At 42.3% G+C, this 19,474-nt stretch overlaps 1 protein-coding gene across 2 annotated transcripts in view; it reads left to right on the top strand.

Annotated features, from left to right (window-relative positions):
- The window catches only part of GMPR (guanosine monophosphate reductase), a 116,940-nt gene that overhangs the window by 35,873 nt on the left and 61,593 nt on the right, over positions 1 to 19,474 (top strand). For both annotated transcript variants that reach the window (XM_033934605.1, XM_033934606.1), the window contains exons 4-6: positions 424 to 597; positions 6,756 to 6,837; positions 16,832 to 16,938. In XM_033934605.1, coding sequence (XP_033790496.1) covers positions 424 to 597; positions 6,756 to 6,837; positions 16,832 to 16,938 — 363 coding nt within the window. The remainder of the gene's footprint in view (positions 1 to 423; positions 598 to 6,755; positions 6,838 to 16,831; positions 16,939 to 19,474) is intronic.

The raw sequence follows: 19,474 nt of genomic DNA, 5'->3' as shown, positions 1-19,474 counted from the left end.
TTGAGGGGAAGGATAGCCATTTTCTATACTTTTATGGCATAGGCAGTAAAGAAAGAACACTTATGAGTATTACCCAGGAACAAAAAATAAAATTTTGTTACAAAGTGAATCCTTCCAGATAAGTTCCAAATAAAAAGATTGTGGGTTGTATTCCTTTGAAAATTTGCTCCTCTGCTCCCCTTCCCCCTTCCAAATAGCCTGGGAATGTTCCAAATTTCCCACAGCCAAATCTATCCACTTTGGAAAACTCAGCAGCTAGATAAGGTATAAGAGGAGGGCAGTTTCAGCCTCCAGAATTTACCTTTGAAAACTGATCATGTAAGTTTCTTTTCAGATTAACTACAGTACGTATTTCTCCATCATCGTCTCCTTTTTTACCTGTGTCCTAAGCTCTGTTGATTCTCTCCCTATTTGATGTTCCAGCACATGGCAGCGAGCTCAGGCAGTGGGAAGGCGGACCTGGATAAACTGAGCAGCATTCTAGAAGCCATCCCTCTAGTCAAGTACATTTGCCTGGATGTAGCCAACGGATATTCCGAACAGTTTGTGGAATTTGTGAAAACTGTGCATGCCAAATTTCCGAACCACACCATCATGGTAAGTGACACTGTTCACACAAAGTGTTCTGTATCTGCTTATAAAGGGGCAATGCTATAAACTAGGAGCTCACATTTACATGCATAAAACATCAGAATAATAGCATATACACCTATAAATGGAAATATTCTGACTAAGGGCTAGATTCACTATGCCCACCGATCGTGTACCGACCTGATTTTCCCACGGCCCGATTCACTAACCTGTGTGCCGATCATCCTCTGATCCGATCTAATCTGTGCATGCAAATGAGAGGAAACGGCATACAAAGTAGGAAGGCAGCGATTCACTAACCAAAATATGGAACACCGACTGGGCTGTCCGACTGGGCTGGGGACCAGTTGCTGACATCCTTTCCAACTGCTGCCTTGCCTCTTGGGACTTCAGCCATACTCGGGAGCCCGTAGTTTTAAAAGAGCACGGCGTGAGGAAGGATGGAGTAAAGCGAGTTAACAGTTCCTTTTTTTAAAAAAAGCTTTATTGTCGCAAGCCCGTGGTTTTAAACCGCTGTAACCCACGGGTTAAACCCATGGGCTTGCGACAATAAAGCTTTTTTTTTTTTTAATTTTTATTTATTCATTTTTGAATTCTTACAACAAGTGAATTAAACATATTATAATCAGTTGTCATATATCACTTGTATTTACAAACAAATCATCTTGTAATACAGAATAATTAAAAAAAAAAAAAACCCAACAACCCCTTTTTATCAATATTCCTATTTCCATATGATATACATTTCCCACCCCGCCCCCACATATCTACTACCCATGTGCTAAGATATCTGATCATTAGAATAATTAGTCAATGGTTCCCAAATTTTTTTAAAATTATGAAGATTCCCTTGTTGTAACGCTAACACCTTTTCCATTTTATATATATGACAAACTGAGTTCCACCAAAATGTATAATTTAATTTAGAATAATCTTTCCAGTTTTGAGTAATTTGTTGCATGGCGACCCCTGTCAATATTAATAATAACTTGCTATTATTTGCAGAAATCGGACTCTGAGCTCTCATTGCTGTACCAAATAATATAGTGTCATATAATATAATGTCATAAAAAAGGAACTGCCTCTCTGCTGCTCTGCATACTGAAAGCCTGCTTGCAAATGTCAGGCTTCGGGATGGAAGCCAAGCTCAGCTTTCCAGACAGAGGGATCTGTCTTTCCCTTATCTTTCTTTCCCTTCTACTTCTGGGCTGTTGAGGTGGCAGTTAAAGTTGGGATGCATTTAACTAGCAGCTTCTATTCAATCGGCATATATTTATATTTCAGGCAGGACTCAGTGAGCATCAGAATTGAATTAGAAGTGCACATTTAAAGCTAAATTTAAATTGTATTTAAATTTAATCATACTTTGGGCTCCTTTTACAAAGGTGCACTAGCGTTTTTAGCACATGCACTTGGGGAGCGAGAGGGAAGTTAGGAGAACCAGCGCATAAGCAGACCATCTACAGGCAAAGAAGTTGGTCTGCACATGCATCAGGATCACTCTGCAGCGATCCGTGGGATCGCTTCTGGGCGTGTTTGTGACTAGAGTGTTTTGTGAATTGGTCGCCCGGGATTGGATCGGCCACTGATTGGAACGTTTTAGTAAAGTTAGTGAATCTAGCCCTAAGTGCCATTCTGCTTAACTTACAAAGCAGCTATTTGCAAGGGGGGGGGGGGCATTCACAGAGGAAGAAGCATCTTATTATCCCTACTTATTATCCCACCGTTTTTCTTCATTTGACGTCCACTCCGTTCACCTGTTCACTCCTCTACCTGTCCGAATAGTGATCATTTACCATCCCCTTGACAAGTCTTTTTCCTCCTTTTTCACCGAGTTTGACTCCTGGCTATCTGTCTTCCTTGATTCATCTTCTTCCTCCCTCCTTTTCAGGGATTTCAACATTCACGCTGATGATCCCTCTGACATTTATGCATCTAAGTTTCTTGCATTAACCTCCTCATTTGACCTCCAGCTATGCTTTACTATCCCTACTAACTTCTCCCTCTCTAACTTCTCCATCTCATTGCTCCCCATCTCTGACCATCATCTGATATCTTTCACACTTACACACCCTCTCCCTCAAGCGCACTGCATGGGTCTCCCACCCCCATTCCTCCTCAATCGCCGCTGTCGCCGGGGATCCCATGCCCTCCAGCTGCATCGCCTACGTCGACCCGGAAGGCTTCCCTCCGATGTCAGAGCTGACGTCGGAGGGAAGCCTTCCATATCAGCCGGTATCCCAGTTACCTCGACAGTCCTTCCTGCCTTCAGCCGCACTTGTTTGCAGGGACGTGGGTAGCGGCTGACCTGTAAGCCTTCCATCCAACGTCAGAGCTGACATCAGAGGGAGGGCTTGCAGGTCAGCCACATGCAGTGTGCAAGAGCCGCTGCCCGAGTCCCTGCAAACAAGTGCGGCTGAAGGCAGAAAGAAACAGCCCAGCTAGAAAGCCCTGAAGAGAGCGAGTGTGACCCTGGAGTGAGCAAGTAAGGGAAAGAGGGAATATCAACGTAAGTCAAAGGGAGAATGGAGGAGAGGAAGGAACACATTTGGACATGGGAGGGGCATGAATTTTGGACAAAGCCTGGAAGTCAGGGAGAGGGGCACGAACCAGGACACAGAAGGAAGGGAGGGGGCATGAACTATTCGAGGCTTGTGTGGAAGGGATCATATGGTTTGTGGGGACATGGTGGGGACGGGGACCAAGTTTATGGGGATGGGGGCAGAGATGGGGACTGAGCTTGTGGGGATTGGATGGGGATGGGACCGAGCTCACGGGAACGGGGAAGAGATGGGGACAAATTTTTTCTCTGTCATTCTCTACTCTCTAGCTCTCTTTTCTAATGCTGTCCTTTTGCTCATATGCTCCTTCAGGCAGTGACCCCTTCCACCAGGTCTGGCATTTACTACCGGTTCTTATCCTCAGCTGTCAGCAAATGGTTCACTTTCATCCCCCATTTTTCAATCCTAAGCCTTTTCAACAACCCCTATCCCCAGACCACTCACTAGTTCCACTGATTCTCTCTAGAGAGCCTGTACAGAAATCTGCTCCCTCACAACCCTTGCAGTACAGCCTCTCCTTCCTGTGACTAGAAACTTTCCCATTGGCTGGAGCCTAACACAGCCATCAAGTAGTAAGAAGGAGCACAGAGAGCTGTAGTGGGCTAAACTCTAAAATAAAATCCACACTCTTAGGGTTACCATATTTTTTTCCGCAGAACCCCGGACACATGACCCCTCCCTGTTTTGCCTCCAGCTCTGCCCCATTCTGCCCCATCCCCACCCCCACACCCACACAGCCTCTTCTCTTCCCCAACAAACTCCAGCCACATCTGGAGGGCCTGGAGCATGCGTGGATGTGTGTGTGATGACACTGAATTGGAAGCCAAGGACAGGCCTCAACGACGAGATGAAGACGCACAACAGGGGAGTCATGAGGCAGGATGTCAATAGATCAGCCAAGGGTGTATTCAAAAAAATCTCTTTATTGATGAATATGCCGCAGGGGTTCGATAGACTCGATACTGACAGTGTTTCGGCGTCTGTGCCTTTTTCAAGAGTCTGACTTGAATGTGGCACAGTGCATGCATGCACTATGGTAGACCTACTGGAAAGATGTCAGTTGAGAGCAAAAGTGAAGACTAGTGTGTCGGGAGCAAAACTCAAGATCACTGGTAGGGCTGCATGTGTGTGATGTGCATTTGCTCATGCTCAGAGGCCCTCCATACATGGCCGGAGCTTGCCAGGGCTTTCTAAAACCCAGACAAATGCTGGGTTTTGGAAAGTCTGTCTGGGTTTTCCCAGACTTCTGGTAATCCTACACACTCTTAGCCATCTTTCTGTCTTTGAGATAGGTAATTTACAACTTTTTAGAATCCTGAAAATAGGGTTACCAGATTTGTTGAAGCAAGAAATAGCCACAAGATATGTAGGAGTTTAAACACTATGAAAATCCCATATACAATCCACAAGAGCCATATGATATAAAATACGGGAAATAAACCAAAATCATCGATAAATATGCATAAATATTTAATATGTGTAAGTGAAGTGTTCAGAACCCAAATTTCTTGCACCTGTGCTGCAAAGGAGTCAATTAGGGACCATCACCACAGTCCACTGTCCCATGTTACCACAGTCTTCTTGAATGGAATCAAACACTCCTTGAAAAGATTGAATACTTTATTAAACACAGCAGTGAGACTTTTGCACCATATAAATAAATTTGATTGCATTACTCCTTTGCTGGCAAGAAATATTAGCTCCTGGTCACTGTTAGAACTCCATTCAAAACACTAATGCTAATCACATGAGGTATTCTTGACTGGTCTTCCCTCGTACTTATCCAATCACTTTGCTCCTGCTCACTTCTCTAGGCTACCTGGTCACAACATGAAAACTGCTGTCACCTGTTTCGAGATCTCATGATGTAGCTACATCATTCAGCTTTTTTTTCTTTCTTGTCCTTTGCTTTGAAATTCTCCCCTCCCCTATCTTATATATAGATAGAATCCTGTTATCACAAATTTGAATAGGGATTAAACACAATGGGGTTAATAGTCAAAGAGATTTAGCTGGCCACTAACCAGTTAAATTGCTTGGTCGGGGCTAGCCGCTAATTTTCTTTGGCACTTAACCAGTTATGTTGGGGACGTTCCAAGGGCAGAGTCAGCAGTGGACCACTTATGAGCCAATGTACAACCCATAATTGACCTGAGGTAGCGCATAAATGAAACTACACAAGTCTGTCCTATTTTTATGTGCTAGCCCAGTGGTTTCAAACTCGCGGCCTGCCAGGTACTATTTTGAGGCCCTCGGTATGTTTATTATAATCACAAAAGTAAAATAAAACAGTTTCTTGATCATATGTCTCTTTAGCTATAAATTACAATATTATTATTAAGACTTAGCCAAAAGGAAAGATTTATAAACTATAAAGAGTTTTACCTCATGCAAAATTGTCATTTCTTTAATAAGACATTAACTATTTTTTTTTTCTGAGGCCCTCCAAGTACCTGCAAATCCAAAATGTGGCCCTGCAAAGGGTTTGAGTTTGAGACCACTGTGCTAGCCCATGATTGCTAAAGTGCTGACTATGGACTTAAGTAGCTATGTGTCAGCCAGCTTAAAAATAACCAGATATTCGAAGCCGAAGCTCGCAGAGGTCCTGGCTTTGAATATCTGGGAATAACTTTGTCAACAGTGAGCAAAACGCTCACTGCCACCAACTGATTTAGACCCAATCTTCTTTTGGAGATATGATAGGTTCAGAGATGTGATGTGCTCGATAAGTTACTCTTTCTCTGCTTTGTTCTTTAAATTCCGTAATTTGTATACATATTGTTAATCTTTTGTTTATTCTCTAAGTTTTCTCCTCTAACTCTTCTCCTCCCCTAACCAACTCTTCTCTAATGAAAAAAAATCTTAAATATGATGAAAAATCATTCTATACCCTGGCAGAATTTTCTCATGCGCTTTTCTCTTTTAGCATCTCTGGTTGTGCATGAAATTCCTTCTCATTAGGCTGGGGGAAAAGTCTCTCTCCTTTTTGTTATGAACACAGATTAATCTCCTCCAAGGGAAAAAGCCTATTTTATCTTGGAACTGTTACTCCTCAGAGATGCCAAGTCTCACTCATAATCGGGCAATGTAAATTCTATTGTGTATGTGGGTAACTGGGGGGGAAGGGTTCTAGTTCACACACAAACTACCTAATTCTTTGTCTGTAAACAAAGAAGAATCCACCAATTCCACAGTAAAAGCAGAGAACAAAGGAGAACACTATGGAGATAATGTCCGTGATGCAGGATTTTAGTCAATCGATCATGGTCTGTCACAATCAAAGAATCCACATTTGTTTAAAAAGTAGTAGCCCCAACACGGTCCGTGTTTCGACAAACTGTCTTCTTCAGGGGTCCCAAAGTTGAGGATTCAAATTCGAAACAAGGATGTTGATAAATCCCTTGTTCTCAGTCCATTACTGCAAAGCTGCCAAGTTACCCAGCTTCAGGATGGAGAGTTTTTGTCTAGTTTGATTGTCTATTCCAGTATATGAAACCTAGGGAAAAACCAATTATCTCTGAGTCAAACAATAGATACTATCTGCTGTAACTCAGGTTTCAAATCTTCAGTTTAACTGATTTTGTGATTTTATTTCTGTCCAAGGCAGGTAATGTGGTGACAGGAGAAATGGTAGAGGAACTTATTCTTTCTGGAGCAGACATCATTAAAGTGGGTATTGGACCAGGTAAACCAACTGGAGGCGGGGAGTTGCCAGTCAAGATGGTTACCAGCCATTCCATTATTGAATGTTTCCATATGACAAATATGTGTTGCGCAGACTGCATTCCAACTAAAGCTCTCTTGTTGACACAAAACAAGGTCAATAGTTTGCAAGATTGTAGTCAGTGCTTGAGAAATTCTGTGTGTAAACCGTTTGCCAAGGATAAAATCAAAAGCAGCAGAATGATGTTCTTCCACCCTGACTTACTAGTTCTAAAGCAAACTATGAACTGTGACCTATTTTCCTTTGTTTATTAATATAATTTTCACAGCAAGATGTCAATCACATGTAATCATTCAGCAGGTTTTACAAGAAAACTATCTAAGCATTGAAAAATTTTGTAGTTCATATATTCATCATTTTCTTATCAGTACAAAATTGTTTTTCTAGGGGATAATATTTAATAATAATAACTTTAGTTTTCTATACCGCCATAGTCAGTCGACTTCTAGGCAGTTCACATCAAGGGAAGGCTGGACATTCAGCGAATTACAAATGCATGAGGGGAAAGTTACAGGAGAAAAGGGTTGTAGGGGAGGGAAAGTAAGGGGGGGTAGGAATTGCCTGAAGAATTGCTTAGGGGTTTGAAGGGGGAAAAAGCGTAGAGAGCGCGGAATGGTCTGTTTAGGTGATGAATTTGTCAAACAGAGTGGTTTTGATAGATTTTCGGAATGCATGGTAGGTTTGTCTGGTTTTATTTAGTTTCCCAGCCAGGATTATTGTTGGTTAGCTTGGAACATGAAGGTTCTGTCAAGGTAGGATTTATATTTGCAGTCAGTAATATTAGGATAGGCGAAGATGTTTTTGTTTCTGGTTGTTCGTGTGGGGTTGTGTAGAGTGAAGTGTGTTTGCTTAGCAATGATAATATATCATCATGAATTTCAGTAGCAGTTTGGCTGTCTTGAATGCTCTATACCGTGCACAGTTCATCAGTTCATTAAAAGTTAGTGCTTCCATTTCTGGCCTAGGCAACCCTGACAGTAAATAGGAAGAGGCTGCCTGCATTCATCTCTAGGCCTCTATGCTTGAATAGATAGACAGCTATTAGCCAATTTCTTTGGTGGCCTTTCTGGGAACTTGTTTCATGGCAGCTGTCAGAAAATCACATGTTCACTATAAGCTTCTAGAGAGGGGGAGAATTAAGGAAATAGTGAAGAAGCCCCTGGAAACTGAAGGAAAGATAAGAGAGTTTATGATAATTTGGATGAAAGGGTCTTGTGGTAGCAATGAACTCCCCCCTACGCCCCCCCATTTGCCCGCTATATTAGTCTTGGGTTCCATCTCCTGCCTTTGACTCATGCCAAGAGGGAGATCTCTCCTGTCCAGCCTAATGCAGAATCATCCCGCTATACTCTCATGAGTTGGCACTAAAGGTGCTTGCTAAAGAAGCAAGAATCTAAGAGCCAATGGATGAGAAAAAGATCCCAAACCCAGTTGCTGGCTTGTTTTACTGGGGAGGTATAGGGAATCTGTCTATCACCTAGATCAGTGGTTCTCAACTCGGTCCTGGAGACCCCCCTTGCCAGTCAGGTTTTCAGGATATCCACAATGAATATGCATGAAAGAAATTTGCATATAATAGAGGCAGTGTATATAAATCTATTCATTGTGGATATCCTGAAAACCTGACTGGCAAGGGGGTGCTCCATGACCTGACTGACAAGGGGGTACTCCATGACCTGACTGGCAAGGGGGTACTCCAGGACAGAGTTAAGAAACACTGACCTAAATACCCAGGAACTTGTATTTACTAGCTAATTAAATCTTGATAACAATTAACATCTGCTTAATCTTACTACAAAGTGAATTGTGTAGGCCAAGCCCTCACCAATCTGGTGAGTTGGTTTGAGTAACAAGGAGAATAAGGAGGAACTGTTTGAAATTTTTGTGCTTTTATTGGAGGAGAAGAGAAAGCTATTATTTATAGTTGGCCCCTCCTGAAATTAAAGGACAGTAAAGGTTCTGGTTTTCAGCGAAAGGGACAGGCGTGATCTACATCACTGTGCGAAATCTGACGCAGAGCTTGCTTGGCTTCATAGGTAAATCCTATTCTCGCCCTGGTCCCGACCAGTAGATAACAATGTGCACCCTGTTTGTTCAACTATCCCAGGCATAGTCTAGATAGCTGTCTAGACCACATCAATCAAGGGGTTACAATAATATTGAGCATAAATTAAACTCCCTACAATGATGCAATGTCTGTGGCACATTTTACTTCTGGGTTTTGCACCAATAACTAATGGCAGTTAAGCATACAAATGCATATACAGTAGAGTCTGTTACCCGGCACTTTCACACAACTGGCAATAAAAATCACCGGTGGAAAAAAACATGTCCTCTGAAGCACCAGCAGCAGCGGTCCTGAGCCACAAACCCCCCTCCCTCCCTCAAGCCCCGAAGAACTACAAGTAGCGGCAGTCCTGATCTGTGAACCCTACCTCCCTCCCAACCCGAAGCACCAGCACGGCAGTGCCCTGAGCAGCAAATCCTCCCTCCCTTAAGCCCCCAAGCCCTGAAGCAGCTACGAGACCCCCGTCCACCCGAACCAAAGCACCAGTATGGCAGCGGTCCAAGTTTCCAAGTTTATTCACATTTTAATATACCAACCGTCATCGTGTATCTGATTGGTTTACAAAGCTAAAAACATGAAAAGAAAATGGGGTAAAAGAAAAAAGGTAAAACATGAAGTAGATGAAGATGATGACGTACATGAGCTTGGGGGAGGGAGGGGGAGGAAAGTTTATTTTTAATTTTTTTATTTTTTCCATTAACTAGTTTTATTTTCCTCATAGCCCCAGGTACGTTAGATAGATTGTGAGCCCACAAGGACAGACAGGGAAAAATACTCGAGTACCTGATTGTAAAAACTGCTTAGATAATCTTGATAGGCAGTATATAAATACCTAATAAACTTGAAACTTAAATTATTCAGTCTCAGCGACAAACCAAATAAAAGTAAATGAAAGTATGAGGGGAAGGGAAAATATACCAGGAGAGGGTGTCGCTTCATTGAAGCTGTTCATTTTTGTGGGCTGAATTGCAGTTGAAAAGGGGTATTGTCAAGCGCTATGAAATGCGTCTTGGAATAAGAAAGTTTTTAGTTTAGTTTTGAATTTATCGAGAGAATTATCTTGGCGAAATTGAGATGGCATGGCATTCCATAGAGCTGCGGCTGTAATGGAAAAATTTGTATTTCTGGTGTAGTAAAGTTCTTTGATTGGGGGGACAGTCAATAAGTTCTGATCTGCTGATCTAAGGGTCCGTGGTGAGGAGTAAGGAATAATGAGTTTATCGAGAAAAGCTGGTGAGCGTGTTTGTTTAATTTTAAAAGTAAGCAATAAAATTTTATATGTAGTGCGATGCGAGATGCGTAACCTGAGCCGCAAAGCCCTCCTCCCTCCCTCAAGCCTCCAAGCACCAAAGCAGCTATGAACCTCTCTCCCTCCCACCCCGAATCACCAGCGTGGCAACAGTCCTAAACCACAAAGCCCTCCTACCTCCTTCAAGCCTCTTAATGGCAGAAGCAGGCGTAGGTCCTCAGCCGCAAACTCCTTCATTCCCTCCATCCCTCTCTTCCATACCTGAAGCGCAGCATACCTCAAACTAGGCTGCTCGCAGCCAGCCCCAGCAGGGCCTTTCCTCTGTCGTGTCACTTCCTACATATCAGAGGAAAGGCCCTGCCAGGGCTGGCCGCGAGCAGCCAGTTTTGAGGCTGCCTCTTGCTGATTGCTGTGCTTCAGGTCTGTGTGGCTCAGGACCACCGCTTGCTTCTGCCACTTTGGGACTTGAGGAAGGAGGGCTTTGCGGCTCTGGACCACTGCCGCACTGGTGCTTTGGGGCGGGGGGGGGGGAGTGGAGTAGGGGGAATTGAAACTGTGTTAAACAACTTTTCTAACACACTCTCAATTAACCAGAAAAAGTTATCCAGTATTCACCAATCCCCGGGGGTGCCCGGTAACTGAGATTCTACTGTATTCTATAGCATTGCATGTAAATTCTGTCTGCCCCATAGCCATGCCACCTTTGGAGTTGTACACTATGAAATTTAGGCGTGCATGTCATAGAATAAGATGTAGGGTAGGTCTATGTGAAATGTATTAAATATTTGACTGTTAAGTACTTAATTGGCTAATTAGTTTACACGTGGATTTGAGATCCATTTCCAAATTTGTGTGCCCAACTTTGGGGATTGATCTATATGACTCATTACAGTCAGGACAAGTTCTACTTAAATGGAAACTCTCAGTCATCAAGCCCATTCTGAAAAATAAAGATAAAGACCTAGAAAATCTCTCTAACTACAGACTCTCTAACTGCTAATCAGCTGTGGATTTCCAAATTAGTAGACAAATTAGCATGCTGACAAATATCAGACTCATGGAAAAACTAATCAAAGCTGGACCAAGCCCAATCAGGTTTCAGAAGACACCTGAGCACGGAGACCATTCTAGTAGCAAATGCATAAGATAGTGTGCAGGTCCAGGAAGTGACATCAGAGGAAGAGCAACGCTGGCATGACAGCAGGTTGGGGGTTGCTGCTCGCACCAGTAATGTTACAGAAGTACGGGGGTAGTGAGCGGCACACACACGCCAGTGGGGGTCGGGGAAGGAATGGGGGTGGGGTGGAGATGAAGATGGGTGCCTGTACCCTTACCAAGATGGCAGCTGGGACAGATCACCCCCTGCCCTCCCTTACTACTCTACCGCACGGTAGCAATGGTGCCACGGTAAATACATTGAAGCCCATTCAGAGTAATGTAGGATGTCCCGGTGTGCTGGCTGCAAACCCCCTTATTGCTTGCACCCAGGGTGGACCTCCACCCCACCCCCCAGAAAAGGGAGGACGAATTGAGACATCCAAGTTTTACTTCTATTGATAGCAATGGAAGTAAAACCCAGATGTCTCAATCCATCTTCCTTTTTCTGGATCCTTATAGTGACCTTATACTAGACTCAGTTCTCTCCTTAAGATGTGTCACCACAGCCCCCCTCCAATTTGATCCACCCTCCTCCAATTTGATCAGCCCTATCATTGTAATATAATTAGTAACCAGGAAGAAAGTGTCCCATTGGTTTTCCTCCTTCCACTAGGTTACTGAGATGCCTATTATATTTACCTCTTCATTAGTGCTATATACAGTACTTGAACTCTCTAATTTTAATTTTTAGGTTTCTTGCATTTGTATACAATATAAGCATTTAAAATAGTGCCTTTTGTTTGTATATATAAGCTGTTTAGTACTTGACAGGGATAATTTGCTATCTCTGCTCTCTCCTTAAATTCTTATGGATTACTTTTGCCTTTATTGCACCATTTCTATCAGACCTACCTTAGCTTCTTTAAACTAAGCCTCTGCTCAGCTATCTGAGCTACCTTTTAATGATCTGGCCTGTAGCAGCTACTTATAAAACTATGGGGGAAAGATTTTTAGACTATTTAAACAAGTTAATGTTTGCTGTTATGAAATTCAATCTGTTTTTATCAATAAACCCACAAATTTTCTTCTGTCTCAAGCTCTACGAGGTAGTGCCCTCTATCAGAGCGTAACAAAGACTAGTCTAAAAGAGGCTTCAGTTGATGCAAAATACCTGCAATGTAAGTAGGAAATAGGATCATATACCTTCTATCCTTTATGGACTTCATTGGTTGACCAAAGAGGATGGATTAAAGTTAAAATAGCATGTCTAGTCTTTAAATCCTTGTGCAGAGGACAATCCATTTTCTGGCAATAAGACTTATTTATTATAGTTCCAGGCATTTTTTGAGATTCTCTGAGATAAGTTCGCTGGAAGTCCTGCCATTGTCAATGGCACATTTATCATCTACTGGACACAGTGCCTTTCTTTTCTGGGTTTTTACCTGTGGAATCAGATTTCTCAGGAAATGCAACATGAAAATAATTAATTGTTTCTAGAGAATGAGTAGGCTAAGGATAGTGCAGCATTCTGAGAACCTGGGGAAATGGGTTCAATTCCCACTGCAGCTCTTTGTGACTCTGGGCAAATCACTTAACCCTCGATTGTCTCAGATATAAAATAAGTGTCTATATATAATATGTAAACTGCTTTGATTGTAACCACAGAAAGGTGGTATATTAAATTCCGTCCCATCCCCTTATCCTTTTACCTTCTCTGTTATAATGTAATGTAACCCACTCAGAATGGATTTCTGAATGGGTTGTGGTGCTAGAAAAGGTTCAAAGAAGAGCGACCAAGATGGTAAAGAGGATGGAACTCCTCTCGTATGAGGAAAGACTAAAATGGTTAGGGCTCTTCAGCTTGGAAAAGAGATGGCTGAGGGGAGATATGATTGAAGTCTACAAAATCCTGAGTGGAGTAGAACAGGTACAGGTGGATCAATTTTTCACTCCATCAAAAATTACAAAGGCTAGGGGACACTCGAAGTTACAGGGAAATAGTTTTAAAACCAATAGGAGGAAATTTTTTTTCACTCAGAGAATAGGTAATCTCTGGAACGCGTTGCCAGAGGTTGTGGTAAGAGCGAATAGTGTAGCTGGTTTTAAGAAAGGTTTGGACAAGTTCCTGGAGGAAAAGTCCATAGTCTGTTATTGAAAAAGACATGGGGGAAGCCACTACTTGCCCTGTATCGGTAGCATGGAACATTGCTACTCCTTGAGTTTTGGCCAGGTACTAGTGACTTGGATTGGCCACCGTGAGAATGGGCTACTGGGCTTGATGGACCTTTGGCCTGACCCAGGAGCAGCACGGGGTTTGAACCCACAACCTCAGAGTGCTGAGGCTCTAGCTCTAACCACTACACCATACTCTAGCTGTTTGTGCAATGTTATATGGCAAGTGGCTAGTTTACCAGAGTATTCAGCGCACCAGCCGCGCTTTTGTGAAAGGGAGGGTTAGTTTGTAAGCATTTTAAAGCAATAATTCTGTGATTTTTCATGAACGTTATTTTTCTAAATGTTTTATGGACGCATGTTGCTACTATGAGCACTATAGCAAGTAGAAGAAATTAAATTATATCCTGATGAATTTTTATTTCTCACATCCTTCATGAATAGACATAGATAAGTCAATGCCCGATCTTCAAACACAGCCCAGGCTGTAATTCCAGAAGTGGAAAGTTCCATATCCATCATCACACGTAGTTAGATATGTAGCACTGCCCTCTGCTGTGTTGTGGAGGAGAGGGAGAGAGAAGCACTGAGGCTTAGAGGAACATGCAGTGGCTCCTGTAGCCACCAAGTACTGTATGATGGCCAATGCTAGCAATGCATGAAAAATAAGAAAACATTGCTCCTGTGGAAGTAGACCTTTATACTGGAATGCTTTTAATGTTTTTAGTGCTAGTTATCAAGCCTACATGTATGGTATAAATGTAAAAAATATTGTGAAGATTGTTTATTAAATACAGTTCTTTAAATCACTGATCACAAGGGTATTCTGTACCAAGTCAGTGGTAAAATCTTACTTTTGTTATGGGTAACCTTTCTCTCATGAATAAACGGAGGTTAAGAAGTCCTTTTTATTAAGGTGCGCAAACCGATTTACTCTCACTAAATGCTAAGACATCCATTATATTCTAAATCGGTTATATTCTAAATCGGTTAGCGCACCATAATAAAAAGACCCCTAAGTTTTGTATCTAATAGACTAAAATAATTTTGTCTATAAAGCAATAAAATGATCTCTTTATAAAACCCTTTAATTAAAGATTCTAAAACAAATAACAGTTCAATTAGAAAAATATAAAAAAATTTGGTATACAATATATTAACACTGATGTTGAATAGACGCGTTTACACTGTACAATAAATAAAATCATCTTTTAACAGTGCAGTTTCAGTTGCAACAATTTGACGAACTGTTGGGGGTTAGGAAGTCTTTGTGATATCATCAAACCGAATGCCATCCTTCATAGCTTATTGGCCAGAGATGGTCTATTGCCTCACAGCAGCCCCTTCCAAAGCAAGCGTTAAATTACTCACAGAAATGCTTTTGTAAATTGAGCAACTTTCAAAAATGAGTTTATACAGCCTTTATAGAAAGCCATAAGATTGGTGATGTCGGCACTAAAAGACCTTTATTTGTAAGGTATATGGCGCTCAGTGAAGAAAAAAAAGTTCTTTTGTTGACTAGAGTTCTTGAAAATAAAAAAAAGTTTCATTTATCCAGAAAACATGTTTTCATACTTAACAGGTTTTGGAACTCTGTTATGGAGAGGTCGTTGCTAGTCCCTCCAATGGGTGACGGGACAAAAGCGCACCAAGAAACAAGCGCCGACAATTCAGCGCAAGACTTCAGCGCGCCACAGGAAAACCTTCATTTAAAGGGCTCCAACGGGGGGGGTGTGGGAACCCCCTCACTCTACTTAATAGGGATCGCGCTGCCGGGTTGGGGGGTGGGGGGGGGTGTAACCCCCTACATTATACTGAAAACTTAACTTTTTCCCTAAAAAGTAGGGAAAAAGTTAAGTTTCCAGTATAATGTGGGGTTACAACCCCCCAAGCCACCCCCCCAACGCCAGCACGATCCCTATTAAGTAAAGTGTGTGGGGGGGGATTCCCCACCAACACCCCCCGTCAGAACCCTTTAAAAGAAGGTTTTCCTGCGGCGTGCTGAAGTCTTACGCTGAATTGTTGGCGCGCGTTTGTCAGCGCACGTTTGTCTCGCACGCTTAAGACTATGAACCCCTCCAGTGTATTTTAAATAACCTCACACCGACAGCCCAATTTCTGTATATAATATATGTTTAATAGTAATAAATAAAAGACAGCTTCTATAAAGAATAGTATCCAAATAAGATATAGTAAAAGCAATTAGGCTAACGGATGAATAACACAGAATACCGATATGTCATGTGTTGCCCAATCCGTTCTAAAGCTTAAGTCAGCAGGTATGCTACTTTTATACCCTAGTTTAGTAGCCTAGGGTAGTAGTAGTAGTAGTACTACCTGGTTACTAATTACATACTTAGTTTCTATTGGATTGTCACACTTGTCATTTTAGTTGATTGGATGGTATACATACTGGCAATTGAGTCCTAATGAAGCATGGTCTCTATTTTCCCTGACAATGCATTCTTAATTTTAGAGTCAATGATCCCTGAGGGTGGGCATCCTCCCTCCTCCTTCCTAATCTTACTTGTAGATTGCCAACAGCTTTATTTACAGATTACACTTCTCCCTCCAAATCTGCAGTTTCAACATCCGCGGATTTGGTTATTCGCGATTTTTTTTTTTTTGATCCATTTTCATTTTTCAGGCTATTTTTAAGCCCTCATAGACCCCCCCCCTTAAGCCTTACTTTGTGGTCTAGCGGGTTCCTATGCTCCTGCCCCGTGCAGATCATTCATAGGAAATGGCTGCCGTGAGCTCACGTAGTCTCTCGAGACTACGATGGGAGCTCACGGCAGCCATTTCCTATGAGTGATCTGCACGGGGCAGGAGCGTAGGAAGATCATTCCTGCCCCCAAAACCCGCTAGACCACCAGGTAAGGGATGCCGGGACAAAGCAGGGGGTGGGTCTAAGCCGGCCTGAACATTATTCATGGTTTTTTAAATATTCGCGGGCCGGCTCTGCCCCTAACCCCCATGGATACGGAGGGAGAAGTGTATGTCATTTTGACCATGTCATCTTGACCTGACATTATGGCTTTCTTGTGGCCCAAGCATTTCTTGGAATGTCCCAGAATAGAACAGCCACCATTTGTCACAGTCAGCAGATGTTTGCCAGCTTCTAGGGCAAAGATGAAGTCCTCTTGCAAAAGTATTATTTGTGCTGACTGGAAAATGTGCACTTTTTTGCACAGTTCATAGACCTTATGGTGGGTTTGATTCAGCACCACAATGCCCCTCCTAAGGGTCTCCTAAGGGTCTTTTTCCCTCTCAGTTATAAATGATTTCATCAAACTGAGCTGTTACCTAGAGCTGGCTGTAGAATCATGGTAGCAGGTGCTTAAATTACCGTAATTTTTGTTTGGCAGGCTCTGTATGCACTACTCGCCTCAAGACAGGGGTTGGCTATCCTCAACTGAGTGCAGTGATTGAGTGCGCTGATTCAGCTCATGGACTGAAAGGACACATCATATCTGTAAGTGCTAACATTAGGAGGTCAAGAAGTTCTAGATTCCTCATGTTGCATGTACATATGTGAGTAGCAGCATTTATATAGAAAGACTTTGTGGGACCAGGAAGTAACATCAGATGGAGAGCAGAGGCCAGTGCAAGCAGCAGATAGGAAAAGCTGCTCACTGCTGGAGAAGTTTTCAAGAGGTCTGTGGGCAGGGGGGCCTCGTGGTGGGGAAAAGTACAGGGGGTGCATGATGCCAGGCGCCTCCTTCCATGTGCACAAATTTAAAAGGAGCATGTTTATAAATTACTAGCTAATTAGGTATATATGTTTGAACATTTAGGCATTACCACTTAATGCTGGAGATATACATGTAATTTATAGCATTCTATAAGTCATACAAATAAGTGAGAGGCCTGCCCACAGTCTGCCCTGGATCTACCTCTGAGTATGCTCTCCCTTGCAACTACAGTATATGCCATCCAAGGTATGTGCGTATTTACAGAACAGAAGCATATACATGCACAGATGCGCACACGTGTATGTATATGTTTCAAGTTTATTAAAAAGTTTGTTATACCGCTTATACAAATTTCTAGGCAGTGTACAGTAATAATAAAAAGGGGAAATCATTTAAAATTACACAAACGAAAGACCACTGAAGACAGAAAAGTAAACTCCACACAAATAGGGAAAAGGGAAGAACTACAATATTTAAAATAAAGTACATTTAAAAGGGAAAAAAACAGTAGGAAGGGAAAGACTGACAATTGTTTAGTCCTAAAAAGGACAGTCTCTATCTAAACATTTTTGCATGTACATAATATGAGGGCCATTGAAAAGTTCTCATCCTAACCAACAAAGTTGGGGCAGTCTCCATCAAGGATTATACACTTAAAGGCAAATTCTGTAAAAGGCGTCCTGATTGTAGGTGTCCTACCGCTGTCTAACCAGCCAATTGGGACACACTTAAAAAAAAAAAAAATAAATAAAATTTGAGGCAGGCTGCCTACATTGTAAGCATTTTCGTGAGCTTAGGGAGTTGCGTAGGGCCACCTAAGCTTGCCTATGGCTAGACATGGGCGTTGTTTCACCCGGAAGTGGCCTTAGGAGAGCATAGGTGGCCCTAGGTATCTCCGTAGGGCCGCGATAGGCACCTGAAATGTAGGCCAGCATAGGGGGTGGCCTAAGGGAGCTGACCAATCGGAATCTTAAGCCATTCCCAGCGCATCCTAGAATGCACTGGGAGAGAGGCCTAAGATTCTGGTTTGTCCAGGTGACTAAGGCCCCTCCTGGGACAATCAGGACCTTAGGCGGGAAGGGGCAGGCCCGCCATTCAGTGGAGGCGGGCCTTCTGGCCCGGGGGAGGAAGCATCCCTCCAGCCGGCCAACTTAAAAAAGATACTCTGGGGTCCGGGTGGGCTTGGGGGGGTTCATGGGGCATGCCCTTTGGGGGGGGGTGTTCATCAGGAGGGACTGGGCATCCCTCCTGCCAGTAGTCTTGATGGGAGGGGGGGGCAACGGATTCCCTGCTGCGTCTGCTAAACTGATTGTGGCAGGGAGATTCACTTGCTGCGATCAGCTTAGCGGTAACCTGATTCTCTAACTGCCAGTTGCGATTCTCAAAAGCCGCTTAGGCAGCTTCTGATACCGGGCGTCCTATTCAGAATCGTGTCTACACTCCCGAACAGATGCCTTAAATGTTGGCCACTCTTTATCCCAAAACAGTTCACTCCAACTTAGATAGTATAGTAGTGCTAGATAATATATCAATGTTTTATAAGTTCTTTCTTTTTTTTTTTCTTTATTTATTATTTTCAACTTACATTTCAAGTATTACACTTGTACAGAAAGCAAGAATAGGATAGATATCAAATACAAAGCAATACAAATCTTAAATTAAACAAATATACTATTTATGCTCAAGTCCACAATTAGGATCCAAGAATTATAGAAAATTGGCGAAATTATCTAGAAAGAAAATTATAAAAGAAACTGAGAACTATAGCACTGAGATAGGGTCACAATATCCTAAATATAGGGCTCAAAGATTGTTAACATTCAGGCGAGACATAGCCACGAAATTTGTCAATTGTGATGGTTCAAAAAACACATATTTAAGAGTACGGTGATATACAATACATTTACACGGATGTCTCAAATAAAAGGTTGCCCCCAAAGATAAAACCCCAGGTTTCAAAAGAAGAAATTCACGGCGGCGCCTTTGCGTCTCCCGTGCCAAATCTGGGAACATTTGTATTTTATAACCAAGAAAGCTTTATTTGTCTATTTTTGAAGAAAAGTTTTAGCAACCATGTTTTATCAATTGGCAAAGCTAAAGTAATAATCATGGTGGCTGGTGATGCTAAATCCTTCTCAGATGTTTCTAAGATCTGTGATATATTTAGAAGTTCTTGATCTAAAGGTTTTTCTTTTGGTTGTTGATTTTGTTCTTTATCGGGCAAATAATAAACCCGTGAAAATGGTGGTAATGAATCTTGGGTATCTCTAAGTTCTCTACTAGATACCTCTTAAGCATATCTCTAGGTGATACTAA

The sequence above is a fragment of the Geotrypetes seraphini genome, chromosome 2 (assembly GCF_902459505.1).
Source record: "Geotrypetes seraphini chromosome 2, aGeoSer1.1, whole genome shotgun sequence".
Classification (NCBI taxonomy): Eukaryota; Metazoa; Chordata; class Amphibia; order Gymnophiona; family Dermophiidae; genus Geotrypetes; species Geotrypetes seraphini.
Note: the sequence above shows the minus strand (reverse complement) of the source record. Positions and strands in the feature narration are given on the sequence as shown.